At 51.0% G+C, this 22,264-nt stretch overlaps 1 protein-coding gene across 4 annotated transcripts in view; it reads left to right on the forward strand.

The window, feature by feature from the left end:
* Positions 1 to 22,264, forward strand: part of PPP6R2 (protein phosphatase 6 regulatory subunit 2) — a 67,354-nt gene that overhangs the window by 34,534 nt on the left and 10,556 nt on the right. For all 4 annotated transcript variants that reach the window (XM_019668567.1, XM_019668563.1, XM_019668564.1 and 1 more), the window contains 7 exons: positions 3,903 to 4,089; positions 12,754 to 12,891; positions 14,141 to 14,206; positions 14,320 to 14,432; positions 14,773 to 14,886; positions 16,679 to 16,805; positions 17,788 to 17,940. In XM_019668567.1, the coding sequence (XP_019524112.1) occupies positions 3,903 to 4,089; positions 12,754 to 12,891; positions 14,141 to 14,206; positions 14,320 to 14,432; positions 14,773 to 14,886; positions 16,679 to 16,805; positions 17,788 to 17,940 (898 nt within the window). The remainder of the gene's footprint in view (positions 1 to 3,902; positions 4,090 to 12,753; positions 12,892 to 14,140; positions 14,207 to 14,319; positions 14,433 to 14,772; positions 14,887 to 16,678; positions 16,806 to 17,787; positions 17,941 to 22,264) is intronic.

Here is a 22,264-nt window from a genome sequence, read left to right on the forward strand (position 1 = left end):
AGCCTGGAAACGGTGAGGCTGCTCCTGGCCTTTTTCTCGAGGTTCCTGCCCAGTTTGCCTGCCAAGTTCTGGATCCTTTGAGAAACATGACAAAAGAGCCAGCAGCTGGACACCAAGATAGCACTTTTGTTCTCCTGAAGTGGTGAGGGAGGGTGTCTCAGCCAGAACTGCTCAGCCAGTGGGAAGGGGTGCTGGGTTGGGGCCCCCGGGAAGCCCCCACCCCAAACCTGGCAAAGCAGGCCTTGCTGTGTGCCGGCCAGAGCAGAAGGGAGGATATCCTGGCTGAGTGCAGTCGCCCAGGTGCCCCTGGGAGCAGCTCAGCAGGGACGGAGGGAGGGAGGGAGAGAGGGAGGCGGGCTCTGCGTCACTTCCTGCAGCTTCTGTCCTGGCTCCCGGGTCCAGGACGTTTCCCTCTCCCTGGCCTCCTGCCTGTGGGGAACCTCTCCCCTCGAAGCTTCCTGAGCAGGAGCCCGTGGGTGGTGACTGGGGATCAGGCCTGTTGGAGTGCATTCTCCTCTCCTGCTTGGTCTATGCTCCCTCCGGTGAGGACTGCAGACTGTGATTGGAGTTCTGCTGTAATTGTGAAGACTTGACTTGTCTCCTAGTTCCCGCCTTGCTGCTGACCAGTCTGATGCCAGAGCCTCCTGGGCCTCTGCATGGGGCCTGTTTTCTTTCTTCCACGGGGGCACTTAGGTCCTTTTCTAACCCTGTTGTTCCGGAATTTCCCAGTGATGTGAAATTATTCCCGGGATCAGCCAGGGAAATCCCAGAGTGGCACCAATAATTCACGTGAGCTTCATAGTCAGAGAGTCTGGGAGACGATAGTGAGAAATAAATACAAAAGGAAGTAAACAAAAACAAGGAGCAAACTGTGAGCTCAAGGCGGGGAGCGTCTGTGAGCAAGTGAGCTCAGCTGTGACGGTGTTCACGTGTGCGCACCGGGGAAACATGCGTGTGCCTGGTGCTCCTGGGCCCTGTCAGACTTCATCACAGAGAAGCTTGTGTTATTTCTGTGGTGAGTTCCTCCCTCCACTGTTCCCTCTGTTCTCTTTCTGGGACTGCTCACCGGGGTTCACCCCCCACCTCTGAATTAGTACTTCTTGTTTTTGCTCTTAATGTCTTCTCCTTGCCTCTTTGTTCTGCATCTGAGAGGTTGCTTCACATTTTATCTTTCTGCCCTTTTGTTGATGTTAAATACTCTTACCATTTTTTTTTTTTTTAGATTTTTTTATTGGGGAATTGGGGGATGGGAACAGCGCTGGGGAATTGGGGGAAGGGGAACAGACAAGTTGCTGTCCTTTTGTTCTTCAGTCTAGTTGTGGAGGACGTTGCTTCACTGGCCCAAGTTGGCACCATCATTGCGCTCTTCCCGGGCGAGGCAGATCAGTCGCTGGCTTCTGGACGGCTGCTCACGTTGGCTGCTGGCCACACACAGTAGCCCATGGCAACCCACTGCAGCAGGGGCTGCAGCCTACGCTGTCACTGGCGACTCACAGCAGCCCAGCTCCAGGTTGAGCTGTTGTTCAGCATCTTAGCTGTGGAGGGCAGTGTCACTGGCCCTCATATGTGGGATCCGAACCGGGCCCCTCTGGCGTCCCAAGACAGCTCTTAACCAATGCACCACTCGGCCGGCCCTACCATCATATTTTTAACTTCCAAGAGGTCTTATTCTCACATTTGAAATATTGGCGTTCTTGTCCGTGGACCCCGTGTTGCAGGGAGTTTCTGTCTGCTCTCTGCACTCTCTGTCCTGCGTGACTCGTTTTCTGGCTGTTTGTTTGATTAGCACTTGTGTCGCTTTCAAAGGAGAGGCATGAAAGCCTGCGCAGAGTCTGGGGTCTGAGAGGGGCTTGCTCACCCCGCTACACTGTGAGTGACTGGTGCCAGCTGCTTGGTTAGATGGCACCTAGTTGATTTTTCTCTCTGTCCCATCAGTTTTTCCAGAGGAGAATCCTTCCAGCTCCCACCAGTGGGACATCGACCTATCAGTACCCTGAGTTAGGAATAGGGGCAGGGGCACCCCAGTGTTGTTTTTATCAGGAACCCTATTTCTGGACAGTGGCCCCCCCCATACCCTCAGCTGTGCCTGACATCCCTGAGTCGGAAGCTGCTCTGGTTCACTTTTTCCAGAGAGTAAACCTCTGAGTCCTGTGCGAGGAATGCAAGGGAGGGGCTGCGAGTATCACTGCTCTCCAGAGTTGCCAGCCAGCCAGGCACCTGTGTTCTAGCTGGCGCCTCCCCCCCCCCATGACTGGCTGGGGCTCAGACCTCCCTGGGCACCAGACTGTCCTTACCAGACCACCGTTGTCCATCCTCCAGGCCTCGCCCAGAGTCATTTCCACTTTTCTCACCTGTTTCTTCACATTATTTGAGTAGGTTGGAGAGGGAATGGTGAAAACCCATATGTTTGATTTGCATGTTTAACTGGATTTCTATTCCTTGTGTAAACTGTGTAGCCTCCTGAAGCAGTCCCTTTTTTTTTTGAAGAACCATATAAAATCCTGATAAAATCACATCCCTCTGCAGCAGGGCCCTGGGGGGCGTGGTCTGTGCTTTTCTCTGGGGCTTGAGTCTCTCCTGCTGCTCATGCGTCTTCTCTGGTTTGGAGTCCGCTGGGCACCTCTCTCTCTGCCTGCGTGACGCATCACGGAGCTTTGCCCTGGCCTGCACTCCAGGCAGGTCTCTTCTGGCCTGCTCCCGGCGGCCGTCCAGTGTCTGCCATGCTAGCTGTCACAGTGCACGTCCACTGCGCTGAGCCATCTCTCAGACCCTTGTAACAGCCCATGATGAGGGCACTGGCCACCCTTCCCTGGGACTGACCATGCCCGTGTCAGGGCCCCTCTCGTAGCCGGACATGCTTGGTGAACTGGGCTGCTGGGCCTCCTGTGCCCGGCAGGCCTCTCGCGCCCCTGCCTGCACGCGGCACTGTTTCTTGAGCTCTAGAAGACGCCCTCTTCTGTGGGCTGCTGAGGACACCACTCCACAGCCAGACTGAGACCCCGTGGCTCCCTGTCCATACTCCCCCAACCCCAGGCCCCTCGAGCCGATCCACAGTGACCGCCTGGGTGAGGCCCACGCTGGGGCCGGTGATGGTGGCTACCAGGAGCAGGAGGGCCATAGTGCTGACCTTGACCCAGGGCTTCCTATGTGCCGGGCACTGCCCTGCTTTTCCAGCCTTGCGGGGAGGGTGGGCGCTCACACCTCCACTCTCAGACGAGGAAGCCCGGACACAGAGAGGTGAGGTCATGTGCTTCAGGCTGCACAGCTTGTCCCCAGTCAGCCTCACAGGGTGCTCCCATTGGGTCCCTGCCTTCTCTGGGCCTGGTGCCCTCACTGCATCCCTAGACATGTCCCCAGATGTGGCACTGGGCATTGTTCCTGGCACTGTGGTCGCGGAGTCTGTCCTGGATGTGGCAGGTTGGTGGGGAGGCGTGCCTGTCTCGGGGCGACAGCAGTGAGCCCATGTCTGTCAGTGGGGAGCAGGGGCCATGGTCATGTCACGGTACGAGGGTTCTTCTGTAGCCAGGCGTTTTTATCAGACGAGTATTATATGACGTTTACATACATGGGTATTGCTTAGTGATTCGCCTGCACATCACCTCATAGCTGGTGCGCACTGTAAGCTGCGGGTGCAGCATTTCTTCAATCTAGGGACAAGCCGGCTCTGTGCTTGTTGGTATGTAGGGACAGGAAGGGCGTGGAGGGGCGAGGACAGGTGGGGGGTGCTGTGATGGTGCAGGAGGAGAGAGGCCAGGGAGGGCGCAGGTGTGAGGGGCCAGACAAAGGCCGTTTCCATTCTCTTCCGGGGTCTTGCAGTGTTTTTTCTTACCCATGGACCTGCTTCCTAAGGGGGGCAAAGAAGTCTGACTGCACCTCCACTTGCTTGCATTGTGCCCTTTCAGATACCCAAACACGGCCTGTGAGCTGCTGACGTGTGACGTGCCGCAGATCAACGACAGACTGGGAGGGGACGAGACTTTGCTGAACCTTCTTTATGACTTTTTGGACCGGGAGCCACCTCTCAACCCTCTGCTTGCCAGTTTCTTCAGCAAGACCATTGGAAACCTCATTGCAAGAAAGACTGAGCAGGTAAAACTGCCATGGCATATGGCTTGGGATGGCTGGTACGACCATGTCCTCGGGCTTTGGGGAGCAGTGTTCCCAAGTGTTCCCTGGGACTCACCTGGAGCAGGTGGGCTGCTGGTATGCGTGCTGGCTCCCCAAAAGGTACTTCTGCTGGTCGGCTCTGGACTGCGCAGCAGTTCCCACCACCCCTGGGAACTAGGCCAGCTCATCCTGTCACCGACCAGTCACAGGCATGAAGTCCAGGGACATGCCATCATGGCAGGATGGTAGGATGCCCACCTTCTCAGCCCGTTGCTCCATCTGTGTGGGTGGCCGGTGACCACGTGTCAGGGGCACATTCTATTTCAAAGCAAATAAAACTTGGAGGAATAGGCTTCTGTCAGAGTCGTGAGTGACTGTGTCTCACCTGCTGGAGTCTGCACCTGTTCCTGCCTCACGTTCTGCCTGACGCGTGCTTCTTCCTGTGCACTCTGGACGCGGAGTGGGCAGCAGCTCAGGAATCAGTCCCTCCAGCCCCCTCCCACCTCTGTCCCCTCCCCTCCATCCCCAGTGGGTTAGTTCTGAACAGACCCCAGAGGCAATAGCATTCCTTCTGTAAACATTCCAGTCTGTACCTCTAAAGCATAAGGACTTTTCTTTCTCCTTGATGTGACTCTGCACTAGGAGGGGATGGGACATTGCTGAGTGACTACACTGTCCCACCCCGGAATAGTAACCATGCCCATTTAATATCAGATGTGCAGTCAGGGAGCAAACCGATATGTCATGTATGTCTCTGGAGCTCTGAGACGGTGGTGCTAGGCTGGTATGCAGTTTTGTTAATTATAACAGGTGTGCTGCACGGTACTGTAACAATTTCAAAGCAAAGTTATAACCAGTAAGAAAACTAACAGGTCATTAATTTCATACTACATGTCATTCACCCTACGCCTGCTAAGAATAGGCTGTCCACTCCACTGTCTCGTAGCCTGTGTGCTGTGTGATGAATACTTAGGCGATGGTGCTGATGACACACAGTTCCTAGATTTTCACATGAAGATGCTCACACACACAGCAGGTGCCCCAGTGAGCACTGACTGCTCGCTACGTGGAAGTGGGTCACCAGAAAGTCCTGTTCTCCTGTCACCCTCATGCTGAGCGGGAGGAGGGGGAGGGCAGGGCTGGTCTCGCTGTCTCAGGGCACAGAGGCAGAGGAGGCGGGAGAGGCAGGTACCCTCGGTGTCACTTTATGGGACTACATTTTGCTTTTTGATTTCTCTAAAAATGTCTCTGTGTGGTCCCACTCCTTCTTCCACGGTTTGCTGTAGTTTCAGTGCCCGTGTCAGAAGGGCCCGTGTCGTAAAAGCAGTCCGAGGCAGCCCGGAGCGATCGGCTTCCTCCTGCCGACTGCCTAATGTCAGTTGCTCTCTGGCACTGCTGTTTCTCCGTCATCTTCTCATCGCCTGGCCCTGGCTCGGACGCGCACATCTCCACCAAGTCGTCTCCTTTAATTCCTCTGGTGTGGTGGCTGTTAGCTCTTGAATTTCTCCAAGATCCATATCTTGAGACCCTTTAACCCCCCACATTTTTGCCACATCCACACCATGGTTTCCTCGATGGGCTGTCGTGAATCCTGTGATGTGATGCAGCATCCGGACACGGTTTTTTTCCAGCAAGAATTATTGTTGTTTCAGGCTTGATGGCTTTCATGGCTTTTTCTGTAACAACGATGCACCTTCAGTGGTCTGATCCTTCCAGACTTCCATGATGTTCTCTCTGTCGGGGTCTCTTCCATGGTGTGGACAATCCTTCCCATAGTGACCATGTGTGATGAGCCCTGAAGTCCTTATGACCCCAAAGCCAGAGGCCGAGTTAGAGATGTCGTGTTTGGGGCAAGTAGGTCGCTTCAGTGCCTTTTTTTGGAAGTCATGGGGTTCTGGGAAGCTAGGGGCACCGTCCAGCATCAAAAGGACTAAAAGGCAGTCCCTTTCTGGCCAGGCACTTCCTGGCCTCAAGGACAAAGCATTGATGGAACCAGTCCAGGAAAAGGGTCCTCGTTGTACAGCCAAGACTGGCAGCTGGTGTTATCCTTTCCTTTCCAGGCTCGGAGGGTGGGGGCAGCAGCTTATATTGGGTTGCCGGAAAAGCCATGACGTGTTTTGTGTATGTTTTTCTAAGGTCATTTATTTATATAAAGAACAAAGATCAATCAATGATATATTGCCCGTTTTGTTCAATAACCTTTTGCCATCTTTCAGTGAGCTTCATAATTCCTCGTTCGTAGAAGGACCTGTCTTTATTTGCGAAAAACTGAACAAGGTGCTGATTCACAGCCTCATCTGAAGTGAACATTATACCACACAAGGAGTTTTTTTTTGTTTTTTTTTAGCTGAGCCATCCTGCTACCTGTTGGCAGCTCAGCGGCTGCTCAGGTCGGGCTAGACTCAAACTGCTGTTGCTCAGAGCTCAAACTCTTGAGCGAGCTCTTAACCAACTGAGTCACTCGGCCTGCCCCAACCAAACAAGGAGTTTTGAAGAGAGCGAAACAAATGGAAGTCTGACGGCGCAAGGTCAGGCGAGTATGGTGGGTGTGGCAGCACATCCCATCCAAGCTCCAATAATTTTTGATGGGTGATCAAACTTGTGTGTGGTCTCGCGTTGTCGTGATGGAACACAACTCCTTTACAATTAACAAGCTCTGGACATTTCTGGATGATGGATTCATTCAAACTGTCCAATTGCCGACAGTACACATTCGAATTGATTATTTGGTTCCTTGGTAGGAGCTCGAAAAACAACGACACCTTTAAAATCCCACCACACTGAGAGCATAACCTTCCTCTGATGAATGTCTGCTCTCGATGTCGTTTGAGGCGAATCATCACATCAGGACCAAGACCATTTGCGCACCACATTGTTGTAAACAATCCACTTGTCATCACCAGTTATCAGTCGCTTCAAAAGAGGATCATTTTTCTCACGTTTAATGAGCATATTGCAGATGTTTATACGCGCCGTCAAATGAACTTCTTTTAAGTTCATGCGGAACCCAAATATCGAGCTTGCCTACATATATCCCAGCTTCTTCAGGTGGTCGTGAATGCTTGAATGATGGATGTTCAATGTTTCTGCAATCTCTCGTGATGTATAACATGGGTTTCACTCGATCAGTGCCTTTATTTTGTCGTCCTCACCCTCGATTGGGCCTCCCTGACTGAGGAGCATCGTTGAGATCAAAATCACCAGAATGGAATTTTGTGAACCATCGTTGGCACTGATGTTCTTATAGAGCATTGTCACCGTAAATTTTATGTAACTTTTCACAAGCTTGATGCGTGTTCTTTCCTTTATGGAAGTAAAACCATAACATATGGCAAAAATGCAGAGTTTGGTCTTCCATCTTCAACTTGTAAAATCTCCAAAACTCAACCAAATTGCTCAATTTTTTTTTTAGAATGAAGCTAGAACTCTCAGCTGTCAAATGACATAGCAATAACATAGATGTGAATGATTAGTATTTCCAAAAATGAACTAGTGCCATCTGTTGCAAACATGCATCATGACTTTTCTGACAACCCAATAGATAGGGCCGTCCTGCACAAAGCAGTAGAGTTAGCCCATCCCTTCCTGCCTTAAATCCTGTGCTCGCTTCTCTTCCTTATTAAGGAATGTCCTTTGTGGCTTATTTTTCAGAATAAGGTACTTTTGTGTGCATTAAAAAGCTGTTCAGGAAAATACTCTTTCTGCTCATTGATTTTCTTAATTAATCTGAGAACTTGTTTGCTGCATCTTGGTTGGCAGAAACTACTTCTCCTGTTATCTTGACATTTTTTAAGCCAAACCTCTTTCTAAAATTATCAAACCATCCTTTGCTGGCATTAGATTCTCCAGCTTTAGACCCTTCACCTTCCTTTTGCTTTGTCACATGATGACTTTGCTTTCTCTCGAATCATATTAGTCTGTAGGTGTACCTGCGTTAGGAATCCTGCACCCACATAAAAGCGGCATTCTCAACATGAGATAAAGGTATTTCGCAAAAAGTGCAAGTTTTCTGAGCTTGCTGGTGTAGCTGTGGCGATGGCTTCACGAATTTCCTTTTCTTTTTTTACAATAACCTTACGTTGGATTCATTCATCTTGAAATAGCAGGCAACTACCACTGCAGACTTCAGTCTACAGTATGTGTCAAGCAATTCAGCTTTTTCTTCTAATGCTGTGACTTTTCTTGGGAACACTTCCAGCATCACTGTTGGCACTTCGTATGGGTCCCTTGCTATTATTCAAGGTTTACGGTATTGCACTAAACACGATGAAAGATGCATGAGACCCATGAGAAATTGCTTTTCACTGCCATATGCAACTTACTGGAGAGACGAACTCATGTGGAGATATTAGCGTCACACTAGCATTGTAAGCGGATCCTCGAAACACTTGAGCACATGGCAATAGCAACAGGAGGTGGCTACCAAATTATTACAGTAGTACAATGTGTACTACAGTCAGTCATTACCATAGTATGCACTACAGTTAACTTTATGTTATGATTTAATACTGCACCTTTACGTTTATTTACATCCTCTCTACTGTGAATGGCCTCATATATGGTCTTGTTTGTGTGTTTTGATAAGTTTTAACTTTTTATAGATTTGTGTATACAAATATTTTATGGTAGAAAATGATAAAATAGCCTAGTGTCTACATATATTTTATGCATTCATGACATTCTAACTTTTTCTTAATTTTTTCAGTATTTCTAGGCAATACCATTCTTCTATGAGTTTTTTAAATTGTCACAAATCTCCAAAAATATCTCCCATGTATTTATTGAAAGAAATCCATGTATAAGTGGACCTGTGCAGTTCAAACCCATGTTGCTCAAGGGTCAGCTGTACTTTTATTTATTTTCCCATACTGGCATTATACGCAGAATATCGCAAATTGCTTTTTTCCCTTAGAAGTAGACGTCATGGGCTGGCCGAGTGGCGCGTTGGTTCAGAGTTGGCTTGGGACGCCAGCTCTGAGCAGCAGGGCCCTGGTTCGGATCCCACATATGAGAGCCAGTGACACTGCCCTCTACAGCTAAGATGGTGATCAACAGCTCAACCTGGAGCTGGGCTCCCGTGAGTCTGCAGCCCCTGTGGCAGTGGGCTGCCATAAGCTACCGTGAGTGGCCGGCAGCCAGTGTGAGCGGCCGGCAGCCAGTGTGAGCTGCCGACAGCCGGCGTGAGCAGCCATCCAATGGCCCGCGAGCAACTGCCTAACCCTGGAAGAGCGCAATGATCACAATGCCAACATGGGCCAGTGAAGTGACGTCCTCCACAACTAGACTGAAGAACAAAAGGACAGCAACTTGTCTGTTCCCCTTCTCCGATTCCCCAACGCTGTTCCCCTCCCCCCAACTCCCCAATAAAATAAAATTAAAAAAAAAAAAACAGATGTAGCACATTTTTTCCTGTAGAACTACCATGTTTGTTCTAGAAACACAGTGGCTCTGTTTGATGCACCAGTGTTTTGGACCCGTAATCCAGGAGTTGGCTTGTTTTCACAGTGTGCTGTCATAGGGCGATGAAAAGTGGTTCCTGGACCCCATTCCAACGTGTGTGCAGACGCTTCCCCACAAACAATTCTCGGGTGCCAGCAGGTATCTGAGTTTTCAACTCAATTCTGACACTGTCTACCTGGAGATAGAACCAGATTCCACAGGCGAAGGGCTCAGTCTTACAAGACCCCCCTCCACTTCAGATGCCAGCCCCAAGCCCAGTTGTCACCTGTGCTTCTCACCAACTGGCTGTAGATCAGAGGTCCCCACAACCCTGTCCTTGGGTTCGATTAATTTGCTAGAATGTCTCATAGAACTAGGAAAACCCATGACCTCACTAGACTACTGACTGATTGGATTACAAAGGATGCATACGAATCAGGAGCCTAAAGCAGAGACCGTAGTGGCAGGCCCTGAACGAAGGCGCTGTCTCCTGGAGTCTGGGGTCCCGCACGGCTGCACGTGGAAGCGTTCTGCTTCCCCAATGAAGGGCTGACGTGTCCTTTTGGGTTTCCTTGGCGGCTTCACATGTACTCATGATTGACTGAGTCATTGGCCGTTGGTGACTGAGTCAACCTCAGTCGCTGTCCCCTCCCTGGAAACCCAGGGTGGTGGGACTGAACGTTCTAGCCTCCCAACCACATTGTAGACTCCAGAGGGCAGCCAGCCCCCCACCCTTGGGCCGGGTCCAAAAGTCACCTCATTAACATAACAAAAGACTTATCAATCAATACTTAGGAAATTCCAAGGTTTTTAAGACCTGTGAGCCAGAAATGGAAGCGGGGGCAAACACATATTTTAACAAATCATAATATCACAGCTACAGTAAGTGTTCCTCCCGTGTTCCCATAGAGAGGACTTCCAGCATTCTCTTAACTCCTCATTATACAATAGGTGATTTCAAACGTTTATAAGTTAGAGAAGATGGTTTCTCCCATGCCTCTGTCACACAGCTTAACAATTATGTGTTCATGAGCAATCTTATTTCTTCTACACCCCTTATTTCCAACCCCCATCCCAGATTTCAGTATGTGCATCTATAAGACTATAAGATAAGGACTCTTTCTACAAGTTAATCACACTTCCCTTTTTAGCACTGTATGTTATTGCATAGTATGGATGGACCATGGTTTGTTTAGCCACTCACCTATTGAACAACATCTTAGTTGTGTATACTTCTTTTGACTGTTAACGAAGCTACTGTGAACATTTGTATATACTTTTTTTGTGTGGATTGTTATAGTTGAAGTGAATTTCTTGCAGAAAACATAGTTTGTCATGGGTTTTTTTCTACTTTTTTGGCCTGTCTTTAATTGGTATAGTTAGACCTTTTAATTTAATGTAATTATTGAGATGTTAAGGCTTATGACTGCCATTTTACTTGTAGTTTTCTGTTTGTTCCCATTGTTTTTCATTTCTCAGGTTTTTTTTCCCTTCCTCCTATGGGTTACATGACTGTTTAAAGTTTTTCATTTTGATTTACCTGTAGTGTTTGTTAGAACAGGTTTTTAGTGGTGCCTGTGGTGGTGTTATACATCATACATTCATAATGAGACACGCGTGTGGTCAGCTTGAGTGGATACGGAAGTGGCTGAGCCAGTTTGCAGCCCCCTCAGCAGAGCGTGCCAGCTCCTGCTGCCCCTTCCACACCCACCTGTGACATGGTCAGCCTTTCTGTGAGCCGTTCTGGGGTCCGGGCAATACAGTAGAGCATTGTGCTTTTTGTTTGCACGTCCCTGGTGACTAATACGGGTGAATGCCGTGGATATGTTCTTTTATGCAGTTTCTTGCCCATTTTCTACTAGGCTGTCTCTTCTTTGGGGATTTGTAGGAATTTTGCATATTTTGTGGATACAAATGCATTGTTGATTTTGTCCCGCTCTGGCTTGCCTGTTTTACTTTTCGTTAGTATGTAACAAGCAAGACTCTGATTCTCATGCAGTCCAGTTCATCATTCTCTTTATTTGTGGCTGGTGCTTTCTTTGTTCTGTTAAGAAACCTTTGCCTGCTTCAAAGTCATGAAAACAGTCTTCTGTATTATCTTTTAGAATCTTTATTGTTTTACCTTTCATATTTCCATCCACAATCCACCTGGAATTAACTCTTGTAAGTGGTATAAAGTTGATGTATTTTTTCAAACATGCACACGCGGTTGACCCCACGCCGTTTACTTCTCAGGCTGCTCTGCCTCGGTCGCTGTACAGGCTGCCCCGTTGTCGTAAATCAGGACACGTGTGCGTCTCTCCTGCCTGTAATTGCACCAACACAACTGTCTGACTTCTTATAGCCTCCAGAGCCCAGGCTGGTCCTCTCACTTTGTTTTTCTCCAAGATGGTTTTTACTCTTTTTTGCCTTTTGCATTACTTTAGGGCGAGTTGGTTTCCACCTTCTCCTCTGCCCACCCCCTGGGTGAAATTTTGATTAGGCGGCATTGGCTAGCCTTACATAGATCAGAGTCGTGCCCAGTCGAGCCCGGGTCCACCTCAGCGCAGTGGCCTGGGCATGCTGGCACTTCGTCTCTGTGGCTGAGCTGGATTTGCAGATACATAACCAAGGAGGCCTCTGCCCAGGCGCCCTCCATCCAGGCGCCCTCACCTTCATCTCCACACCCACCTACAGCCCCCTCCCGGGCAGCCCACTAATGGGTGCTGTGTGCTGTGCTCCCTGTACGCCCCCAGTGGCTTCATGCTTAGGCTGTCCACATTTTGTTGACATGAGTCGCCAGCCAGCCACACATCACTGCTGCTGCTTTTCTAAAACCTCAGTCCCTCCAACCACTCACGGGGCCTGTCAGCGACTGGCTGTCTTGTGCGCGCATACTCTCTAGGTTGGCACCCCGTGACCTGGGGCTGTGGACACTGACTGTCGCCTCCCGGCTCAGCTGTCTGTGGTGGTCTTTTCTGTTGGGCTCACTCGGGGTATTCGTATCACGTTGACATAAAGGCCCAGCTGCACACAAACCTCCATCAGCTGGGGTCCCTTGTGTCCCCAGGGAACTCTCCTGTGTTCAGGCCACTGCCTGTTGTTGCAGAGGCCTTTCCATAATCTCTGCTCAGTCTAATTGAAAGTTCATCGATTTCACGAGGGCCCGTGGGCAGCAGCCGGTGGGGGCCAGCCTTCGCTGCCTGCTGACCAGGTGCTCGCCTGCAGGTGACAGTGTTCCTGCGGAAGAAGGACAAGTTCATCAGCCTGGTGCTGCGGCACCTCGGCACCTCAGCCCTTATGGACCTGCTGCTGCGCCTGGTCAGCTGCGTGGAGCCAGCCGGGCTCCGGCAGGAAGTCCTGCACGTGAGTGTGGCTCTCTCCGCGCCGTCTCCTGTGCGTGGGTGTGTGTGGGGGTGCCGGCACGGGAGGCCAGCTGCAGTGGAGGGGCTCAGGGCCCCGCACCCCTGCCTTCCACCCCATGGTTCTCTCCCTTGGGGTCATCAGGTCCTTGTCAGGCAGGGTCTGGACCCTGCACCTTCCCACTGTCCTGAGCGCTTCCTCCTCCCCCAGCACTCGGCCCCTGCTCTGTGAAGTGCAGAAATGAGCGTTCTCGCCACCACCCGCCAGCCCCCCCATGGCCTCCGAGCAGCTTGGTCAGGTGCTGGCTCTGCAGCCACATGCCGGTGAGGAGAGCACTGGCCATGCAGAGAAATGGCAAAGACCCAGGTGGTCTGTTGTGTCATGGAGAGTGCGTGCTGTTGTCTGGCCTGCCCGGTGTTCACAGCCAGAGGACCTGCCCGGAGCCCCCAAGGGCTTCCCCAGAAGGGGCGGGTTCTCTGCCCACAGGAGCACAGGAAACCAGTGCCAGGTACCCTGTTCACTGGTGTTGGCGGGTTTTGTTCGCCTTGCAGACTGTTGATCCTTGCTGCCCGTTTTCCAGCTCCGGTAATGAAGAGACAACTGCGCTCAGTCATAGGTTATAACTGGTCCCACTGTGGAGAGCCCCCACTCAGAACCCATCCTAAGCAAGCGCAGCTCACACGTCAGCTGCTCTGTAGAGTGAGTGGGAAGCCGGCACCAGCTGCGGAGCCGTCTTGGGGCGCAGGCCGCCCCGCCGTGTGTGAGCAGGTGTGCTGGGCAGCCTGGTCCCTCGTTACCTGTGGATCTGGGCCGGCGCCAGGGACTTCAGTGCTCACAGTCTCCTGTGGCCTCGCCAGCATGTTCTACTCCTGGTCTTGGGAAGCCTTGCGCGCCGCAGGGGCAGAGACTGAGCGGGCCTCCGCATCCCGCTGACCGTGCGCACTGGGAGAGCACCACCGGTGCTCGGTGCTCGGTGCTCGGGCGGCCCCGGGCTCCAGCTCGTGCTGTCTTTCCAGACGTCCCAAAGTCAGAGCTTGCGGATGTTTAACAGCCTGTACCATTAGGATGTGTGGACAGTGATTCCCTCCTTTATAAACTTGGGGGTCACTCCAGAATTCAGTCACTGCTTGTTCTTTTGGGCCTGGGCTGGCACACATGTCGGGCAGAGAACGTGTGTCGTGGAGGCTGGCGCCCTGGACTTTCTCACGTGGGTGTCTGCAGCCTCTCAGACAGGCCTCTTCCTCCCTTTCAGTGGCTCAACGAAGAGAAGATCATCCAGAGACTCGTGGAGCTGATCCATCCGAGTGAGGACGAAGACGTGAGTATGGGGTGAGAGAGAGCCCAGCATCGTGCAGAGAACCAGGCAGGGGCCACCCGACTGTGTGGCAGGCTGGCTCTGCCAACGTGTGTCCCGGCTTCCTGTCTTTCCAGAGGCAGTCCAATGCTTCCCAGACCCTCTGTGACATCATCCGGCTGGGCAGAGAGCAGGGCGGCCAGCTGCAAGAGACCGCGGAGCCCGACCCCCTCCTCGCAGTGCTGGAGTCGTGAGTGTGGCCGCGGTGCTGCTGGGCCTGGCGGGGTGGGTGCTGGGTCCCCTGCAGTGTGAGGACGTCCCCGAGCCCTGCTTTGAAGTCCGGCGACACAGCTGCCGCCTGTGGTTCAGGTGTAGTGAGCTGGCTGTGAGATGCTCGCCCTGCCCCACAGTTCAGGTGGAGGGCCTCCAGGGGTCAGGAGCGGCGTGAGCACCCGGGGAGCCTGGCCTGGAGCCTGAGCCAAGTCCTCCAGGTTTCAGGGTGTTGCTTGTCCACGGGGAGGAGAGACAGTCCATGGGCCTTGCGTCTGCCCATCTTCCCCGCCGGGCGGTGACCCGTGTGTGTGTGACAGGCAGGACTGTGTGGAGCAGCTTCTGAGGAACATGTTCGATGGTGACCAGACTGAGAGCTGCCTCGTCAGCGGGACACAGGTGTTGCTCACCTTGTTGGAAGCCAGGCGGGCTGGGTGAGTGCCTCTCAGGAGGGGAGACTGGGCATGACAGCTGAACATGACACCCCGTGACACATGGCTCTGATGATTTGTCTGGCGTGTGGTGCTTCTAACTAGTTTTCAGTTACACAGCAATCATGTGGCTAGGCCTCCTTGTTGCGAAGATAAACTTCATGGCTGTGGCCCACCCCCTTCGACCTGATTCACCATCAGTCACACCCCCGCCTCAGCCCGAAGGCGCTTATAGTCGCTTGTATGTAGACACATCGGCGGAGTAGGGGAGCCTGGTGGGTTTCCCCAGGGAGTGTCCCAACGAGTCCCCATAGCACTTGTGTGTGGTGTGCTGTGTGTGTGTATATATATGTGCACACGTGTGGAGCACGGTGTGAGCAGGATGGATGTGTGCATGTGTGTGTATATATGTGCACATGTGTGGGGGCACAGGGTGTGTGTGGGGTGGGTGTGTGCGTGTGTCTATGTGCACACTTCTTTCCACTCTGTCCCCTCACGTGCTTGGCAGTGGTCTGACCCAAGGTGACTGTGGTGCCTGTTTCCTTTGCTGGAGGGAACATCACTGTAGCCCCAGCACTGATAGCCTGTTCTTTTTTAAAAAGAAAGAAAAAAGAACAAGAAAATGACAAATTGTCTTAATCTCCGTCATGAGATTATTAACAGTTTCTCGCGGTCTCTCTCTTTCACTCTCTCTCTGGTACCCAATACGTATTTATTAGTTTATTATCTAAATACAGAATTAGGATGTTACCATCATTTTCTCCACTTAAGCAACCAAAACACAGATGTTTTTGTCTCCGTGCACCGGGCCGAGCCCCTCTCTGTGGGGAGTGGGGACCCTTCTCAGGGCCCCGCCCAGCCTCACATTGATAAAGGGAAATAGATGAGCCAGATGACTCCTGTGCTTTTTAATCCTTTTATGTGTTTAATTTTTTTTTTTTAAGATTTTTATTTGGAGAGTTGGGGAAAGGGAAACAGACAAGTTGCTGTCCTTTTGTTCTTCAGTCTAGTTGTGGAGGACGTTGCTTCACTGGCTCAAGTTGGCACCATCATTGTGCTCTTCCCGGGCGAGGCCGATCAGTTGCCTGCTTCTGGACGGCCGCTCACGCTGGCTGCTGGCTACACACGATAGCCCATGGCAACCCACTGCAGCAGGGGCTGCAGCCTACGCCATCGCCGGCAACTCATGGCAGCCTAGCTCTGGGTTGAGCAGCTGTTCAGCATCTTAGCTGTGGAGGGCAGTGTCACTGACCCTCATATGTGGGATCTGAACCGGGCTCTCTGGCGTCCCAAGCCAGCTCTTAACCAGCATGCCACTCAGCCGGCCCTATGTGTTTAAATTTTTTTCTCTAATCGTCTAGCATTTCTTTTATATTGGGTTGTCGGAAAAGTCATGACGTAGTTTTTCTGTTTTTCGTTGCAAAAATGCATCATGACTTTTCTGACAACCCAATAATTGGGAAAGTATTTCAATAAAGATCTGAGAAATTAGCTTGAAAAAACCAGAGGGACATTGTGGGCTGGTACTATACCCTGTTTCTCAGAAGTGGGGACAACTGTGACTATTTTTCACGCAGGAGGTGGCGGGCAGAGTGGTTACAGTGAGTGGGCCTGAGGGCAGGGCCGAGGTGGCGCTCTGGGCTGTCACCAGGGAACAGTTTCTAAAGGCCTTGGGTGCTTTGCTGCTCCCTGTACTCGCCACCAAACCAGCCTTGAGATGATGAGTGGAGATGTTTGTTGGACGGGGAGTGAGATGCGACCCAGGACTGGGGCCCGTCCTGTCTCTCATCCACAGGTCAGAGGGCTTGGCGGACTCCTTTTCTCAGGGGCTGGAAAGGTGGTGCACTGTCAGTGGCAGCATCCTACACGGCATTGAGCCACGGCTGAAGGACTTCCACCAACTTCTGCTCAGCCCACCAAAGGTAGAGGTCTCGCCAGCTGCTGTGTGTCGCTGGAGAGAGACGTCGTAGGCGAGGGCGATTTGCAAAGGGCCCCAGGTTTATCCAGGACGAGTGAATGCGCCCCAACACTGCTGTTCCCAGGCCCCCGCTGCTGAATGTCCATCTCTTCTCTTAAGTGGAACCTGGGAGTCGGGCCTTTTGTCCCCCATCCCCAATGACTCTTGTGTTCTGACATAGGGGATCATTTGAGAGCCCAAGTTCATTGTCAGCCTGGCCTCTGAGTCAGGGGCGCTGAGCCAAGGGTTAGGGTCCCAGAGGAGGCCGTTTGCTCAGCTCAGCAGCTCTTGGCAGTGCTTGGGTCACGTGGGGGAGGGCTGGTGCCCTAACGCGGGCCCAGTTCAACTTAGCACCCCTCCCCCATCACAACCCCACCCCTTTTCCTTGGTGCTGGCTCTCAGCACCCACCATGATCTGCTGAACTATTTATCACAGTCATCAACTGGCTTATTGTCTGCCTCCCCCACTACAAAGTAAGCTTCACAAAGGCAGGGATTCTGGAATCTTCTGTGAATGAAAAGGTGGATGCATTATGTTTCTGTGTGGGATCAGGAATTACCCACATGTAGGCTCTGTCACTGGTCTCCTCCGAGCATGTTCTTGGGTGTCCCAGAGAGAGCTGGCCCTGCCTTGCGCATGTTTCCTAGCCCAACCTGAACGTCCCTTTGGCTGGCAGGCTGAGACCAGAGTGCCCTGGGCTTCTGAGACCAGCGGACCACCCTCACGTGCTCCTTTGAGAGGCCCTGTGGGGAGCAGTGGGGTTCTTAGACCTCCTGACCCCCTCATTTCCCATTGCGGGTAGCGCTTCCTTGAGGAAGCCCCCACACACACCCCCTCCCCGTCATGGATCTGTGGCCCTGGCCCTTTGAGCGGCTGGCACCTGAGCTGAGAGCAGTGGTCATGCTGGGTTGCAAAGTTCCAGCGGGCAATGCTTCTGTGTTTGCAGAAAAAAGCGATCCTAACCACCATTGGCGTGCTGGAGGAGCCCCTGGGGAATGCCCGTCTGCATGGCGCCCGCCTCATGGCCGCCCTGCTGCACACAAACACGCCCAGCATCAACCAGGAGCTCTGCCGGCTCAACACCATGGGCTTACTGCTGGTGAGTGGGCATGGTGGTGGGCAGACGGCGGGCCAGGGTCCGAGGGGAGGCTCTGGTTGGTCCTGGAACAGGCATAGTCTGCAGAGAACCGTGTCCTGGACCCAGTCCGGGCTTGGCCACACCTGGGTGACAGGGATGTGCTTGCGTGGGCTTGAGGGATGGGATCCCATGGCTGTGTCCTCTCCACACTCTACCTTAAGCTAGAACTTTCACTGTAGCTCTTCAACATAAACATCCTAGAGGAGCAGCAGCCCGAGGGTGCCTGTCACAGCTCCACACCATTCACACCCTCCCAGTTGCCTGGAGGACGCCCTGGGGTGTCTGCAGAAGGAGGCGCTGATGGGAGTAGGCTGTGCCCTAAGCGTGCCCCTGGGCATGCTGCCCCATCCAGGTTTCTCTCCTGCCTTGCCCTGGACCTCTGCTCCCGGGAAGCTGAAATCCCTTTGAATTTAGATCTTAACCCCAGAAAACCCAGGCTTGAAACTGGGCCTAGAGTCCTGACAGCCTCAGAAGCCCTTCCGGACACTGCTGTGACTGGGAAATCCCAGCTATGGGTCAGAAGGGCAGTTACGAAACACCTCTTTTCCTTTTCTTCTCTTCAAAAAATTAGCTTTCTGTCCCCCCACACCTTTTACTTTTATTGTGGTAAAAATAACGTAAAATTTACCATTTTGATAATTTTTAAGTGTACAATTCAGTGGCATTAATAAGTACATTCACAATTCATTGGGCTGTCGGAAAAACCAAGACGTATTTTTTCTGTTTTTTTTTTGCAAAAATGCATCATGATTTTTTCGACAACCTGATATATAACCACCACCATCATCTATTTGCACAACTTTTTTATCTTCTCAACAAATACTGACCATTAAGCCGTCGATCCCCATTGCCCCTGCTCCCACCCTGGCCCCCACATCCTACTTTCCGTCTCTGGATTTGGCTCCTCCAGGAACCTCAGAGAAGTGGAATCACATAGTACATGCCCTTTGAGCCTGGGTTGTCTCACTCAACGTAATGTCCTCAGGTGCGTGCCTGTTGTAGCCGGTGTGCAGGTGTCCCTTCTCAGGCTGGACAGTGTCCCACCGCGTACATAGACCACACTTTGCTTATCCGTTCATTGGTTGGTAGATGCGTGGGTTACTTCCACCTTTGGTTGTTTTGAATAATGCTGCTATAAATGGGATGTACAAATATCTGTTCAAGTCCCTGCTTTCACTTCTTGTGAGTAAACACCCAGAAGTGGAACTGATGGGTCATATAATAATTCTCTGTTCAGCTTTTTTTTTTTTAAAGATTTTTATTGGGGCAAAACTGCAACCCACTGCAGCAGGGGCTGCAGCCTATGCTGTCCCCGGCGACTCAGAGCAGCCCAGCTCCAGGTTGAGCTGTTGTTCAGCATCTTAGCTGTAGAGGGCAGTGTCACTGGCCCTCATATGTGGGATCCGAACCGGGGCCCTCTGGTGTCCCAAGCCAGCTCTTAACCATCGTGCCACTCGGCCGGCCCTGTCCAGCTTTTTTGAGGAACGAACAAACTTTTCCACAGTGACTATACCATTTTACATTCCTGGTAGCAGTGTGTGAGGGAGGGTTCCAGTGCCTCCAGCCTTGCCAGCTCTTGTTTTCCGTGTTTTCGTAACAGCCAGCATAATGGCTGTGAGCGGTAGCTGTGCTTTGCGTGGCATTTCCTAACGATTAGTGGCACTGAGCATCTTCCCATGTGCCTGGGTGTCCTTTAGACAACTGTCCAAGGCCTTTGCCCATTTTTCAGTTGGGTTGTCTGGTTTTTTGTTTTTTTTTTGGTAGTTGTTGAGCTGTAGGAGTTCTTTACATATTCTGGATATTAAACTTTTACCAGACATATCAATTTCTCCCATTCTGTGGGTTATCTTTTCACTCTCTTGATAGTGTCCTCTGACACACACAAGTTTTTAATGGTAATGAAGTCAAGTTTATCTGTTGCTGTCATATCCAAGAAATCATTGCCAAATCCACTGTCATGAAACTCCTTCTGTTTTCTTCTGAGAATTTTATAGTTTTAGCTCTACCAAGTCTTCCATCCATTTTGAGTTAATTTTTATATGTGGTGTAAGGTAAGCATCCAGCTTCATTCTTTCGCACGTGGGTATCAGTTTTCCCGGCACCATTTGTTGAAAAGATTGCCCTTTCCCATTGAATGGTCTTGGCACCTAGTTGGAACTCTACTGAGCATAAATGTGAGAGTTTATTTCTTGACCCTCAGCTCTCTTCTGTGGAGCTATAGGTTCATCTTCATGCCAGCACCACACTCTGCTGATTACTGTAGCTTTGTAGTAAGTTTAGAGTGAGGGAAGCGTGAGTCCAACTTTGTGCTTTCCCAAGATTATTGTCTCTATGCAGGTATTTTGCAATTCCATATGAATTTTAGGATGGGTTTTCTCTTTCTACAAAAAACAGCACGGGGATTTGGAGAGAGGTTGCATTGAATCTGCAGGTCGCTGAGGACAGCCTTGACAGCTTGACAAGATGCAGTCTTACGGTCCATGGACACGGATGCCTTTCCATTCGTTTGGGTCTTCTTTAATTTCTTCCAGCGATGTTTCGTAGTTTTCAGTGAACAAGTCTTCCACATACTTCCTTACTTTAATTTATTCCTAAGTATTTTCTTCTTTTGGATACTATTGTAATAGAATTATCCCTTAAAAGTTTTTTTGAATTGTTCATTGTTAGTGCATAGAAATGCAACTGATTTTTGTGTGCTGATTTTTTGTCTTGGAACTTTGCTGAATTTGTTTATTAGCTCTAACAGTTTATGTGAAATATGTAGAATTTTCTTCATGTAGCTCATGTCCTCTGTGGAAAGACATTATTCTACTTTTCTTCCTTTCCAATTTGGATTTTTTATTTGTTCTCCTTGCCTAATTACTCTGGCTAGAGCCTCCAGTACTATGTTGAACAGAAGTGGCAGAAGCAGGCATCCTGGGCTTGTTCCTGATCGTAGAGGAAAAGCTTTCAGGCTTCACCACTGACTAGACGTTTGCTGTGGGCTTGTCATGGATACCCTTCATTATGTCGAGGGAGTTTCCTAGTTTATTAAGTGTTTTTATTAAAAAAATATGTTGAATTTTGTCAAATGCTTTTTTAGTATCAGTTGAGATAATATATATTTTTTTAAAGATTTTATTGGGGAATTGGGGAAGGGGAACAGACAAGTTGCTGTCCTTTTGTTCTTCAGTCTAGTTGTGGAGGACGTCGCTTCACNGAACAGACAAGTTGCTGTCCTTTTGTTCTTCAGTCTAGTTGTGGAGGACGTCGCTTCACTGGCCCATGTTGGTATTATCATTGCGCTCTTCCCTGGCTGAGGCAGTTGCTCGCCGGCCATTGGACGGCCACTCACGGCAGCTCACGCCCGCTGCCGGCCAGCCCCCCTGCAGCCTACGCCGTTGTCGGCGACTCATGGCAGCCCAGCTCCAGGTCAAGCTGTTGTTCACCATCTTAGCTTTAGAGGGCAGTGTCACTGGCCCTCATGTGGGATCCAAACCGGGGCCCTGCTGCTCAGAGCTGGCGTCCCAAGCCAACTCCTAACCAACGCGCCACTCGGCCAGCCCGATAATTATGTGGTTTTTTACCCTTCATTCTTTTTTTTTTTTTAAAGATTTTGTTGGGGAATTGGGGGAGGGGAACAGCCAAGTTGTTGTCCTTCAATCTTAGTTGTGGAGGACGCAGCTAGCTCAGCTCCAAGTCCAGTCGCCATCCGGCTGCCAGTCGGCTGCTCAGGGCAGCTCAGCTCAAGGTGCCATGTTCAATCTTAGTTGCAGGTGGGCATAGTCCACCATCCCATGCGGGAGTTGAACCAGCAGCCTTGTTGTTAGGAGCACATGCTGTCACCAGCTGAGATATCCTGCCTCCTCTTGGCAGCTCAGTGGCAGCTTAGCTCAGGCGTAGCTCATTGGCCCATGGGGGAATTGAACCAGTGACCCTGTTGCTCAGAGCTCGCTCTCCTCACCAACTGAGCCTCTCGGCCAGCCCCCTTCATTCTTTTAATACAGTGTATCGCATTGATTGATTTTCATGTTGAACTGTCCTTGAATTCTGGGAACAAATTCACCTGGTCACCGTGTGTAATCCGTTTAATATGCTCCTGAATTCTGTTTGCTGGTATTTTTTTTTTAGATTTTTTTTATTGGGGAATTGGGGGGATGGGAACAGCGCTGGGGAATTGGGGGGAAGGGGAACAGACAAGTTGCTGTTGTTTTGTTCTTCAATCTAGTTGTGGAGGATGTTGCTTCACTGGCCCAAGTTGGCACCATCATTGCGCTCTTCTCTGGCAAGGCAGATCAGTTGCCGG

This window comes from Hipposideros armiger, unplaced genomic scaffold (genome assembly GCF_001890085.2).
Source record: "Hipposideros armiger isolate ML-2016 unplaced genomic scaffold, ASM189008v1 scaffold_530, whole genome shotgun sequence".
Taxonomy (NCBI): domain Eukaryota; kingdom Metazoa; phylum Chordata; class Mammalia; order Chiroptera; family Hipposideridae; genus Hipposideros; species Hipposideros armiger.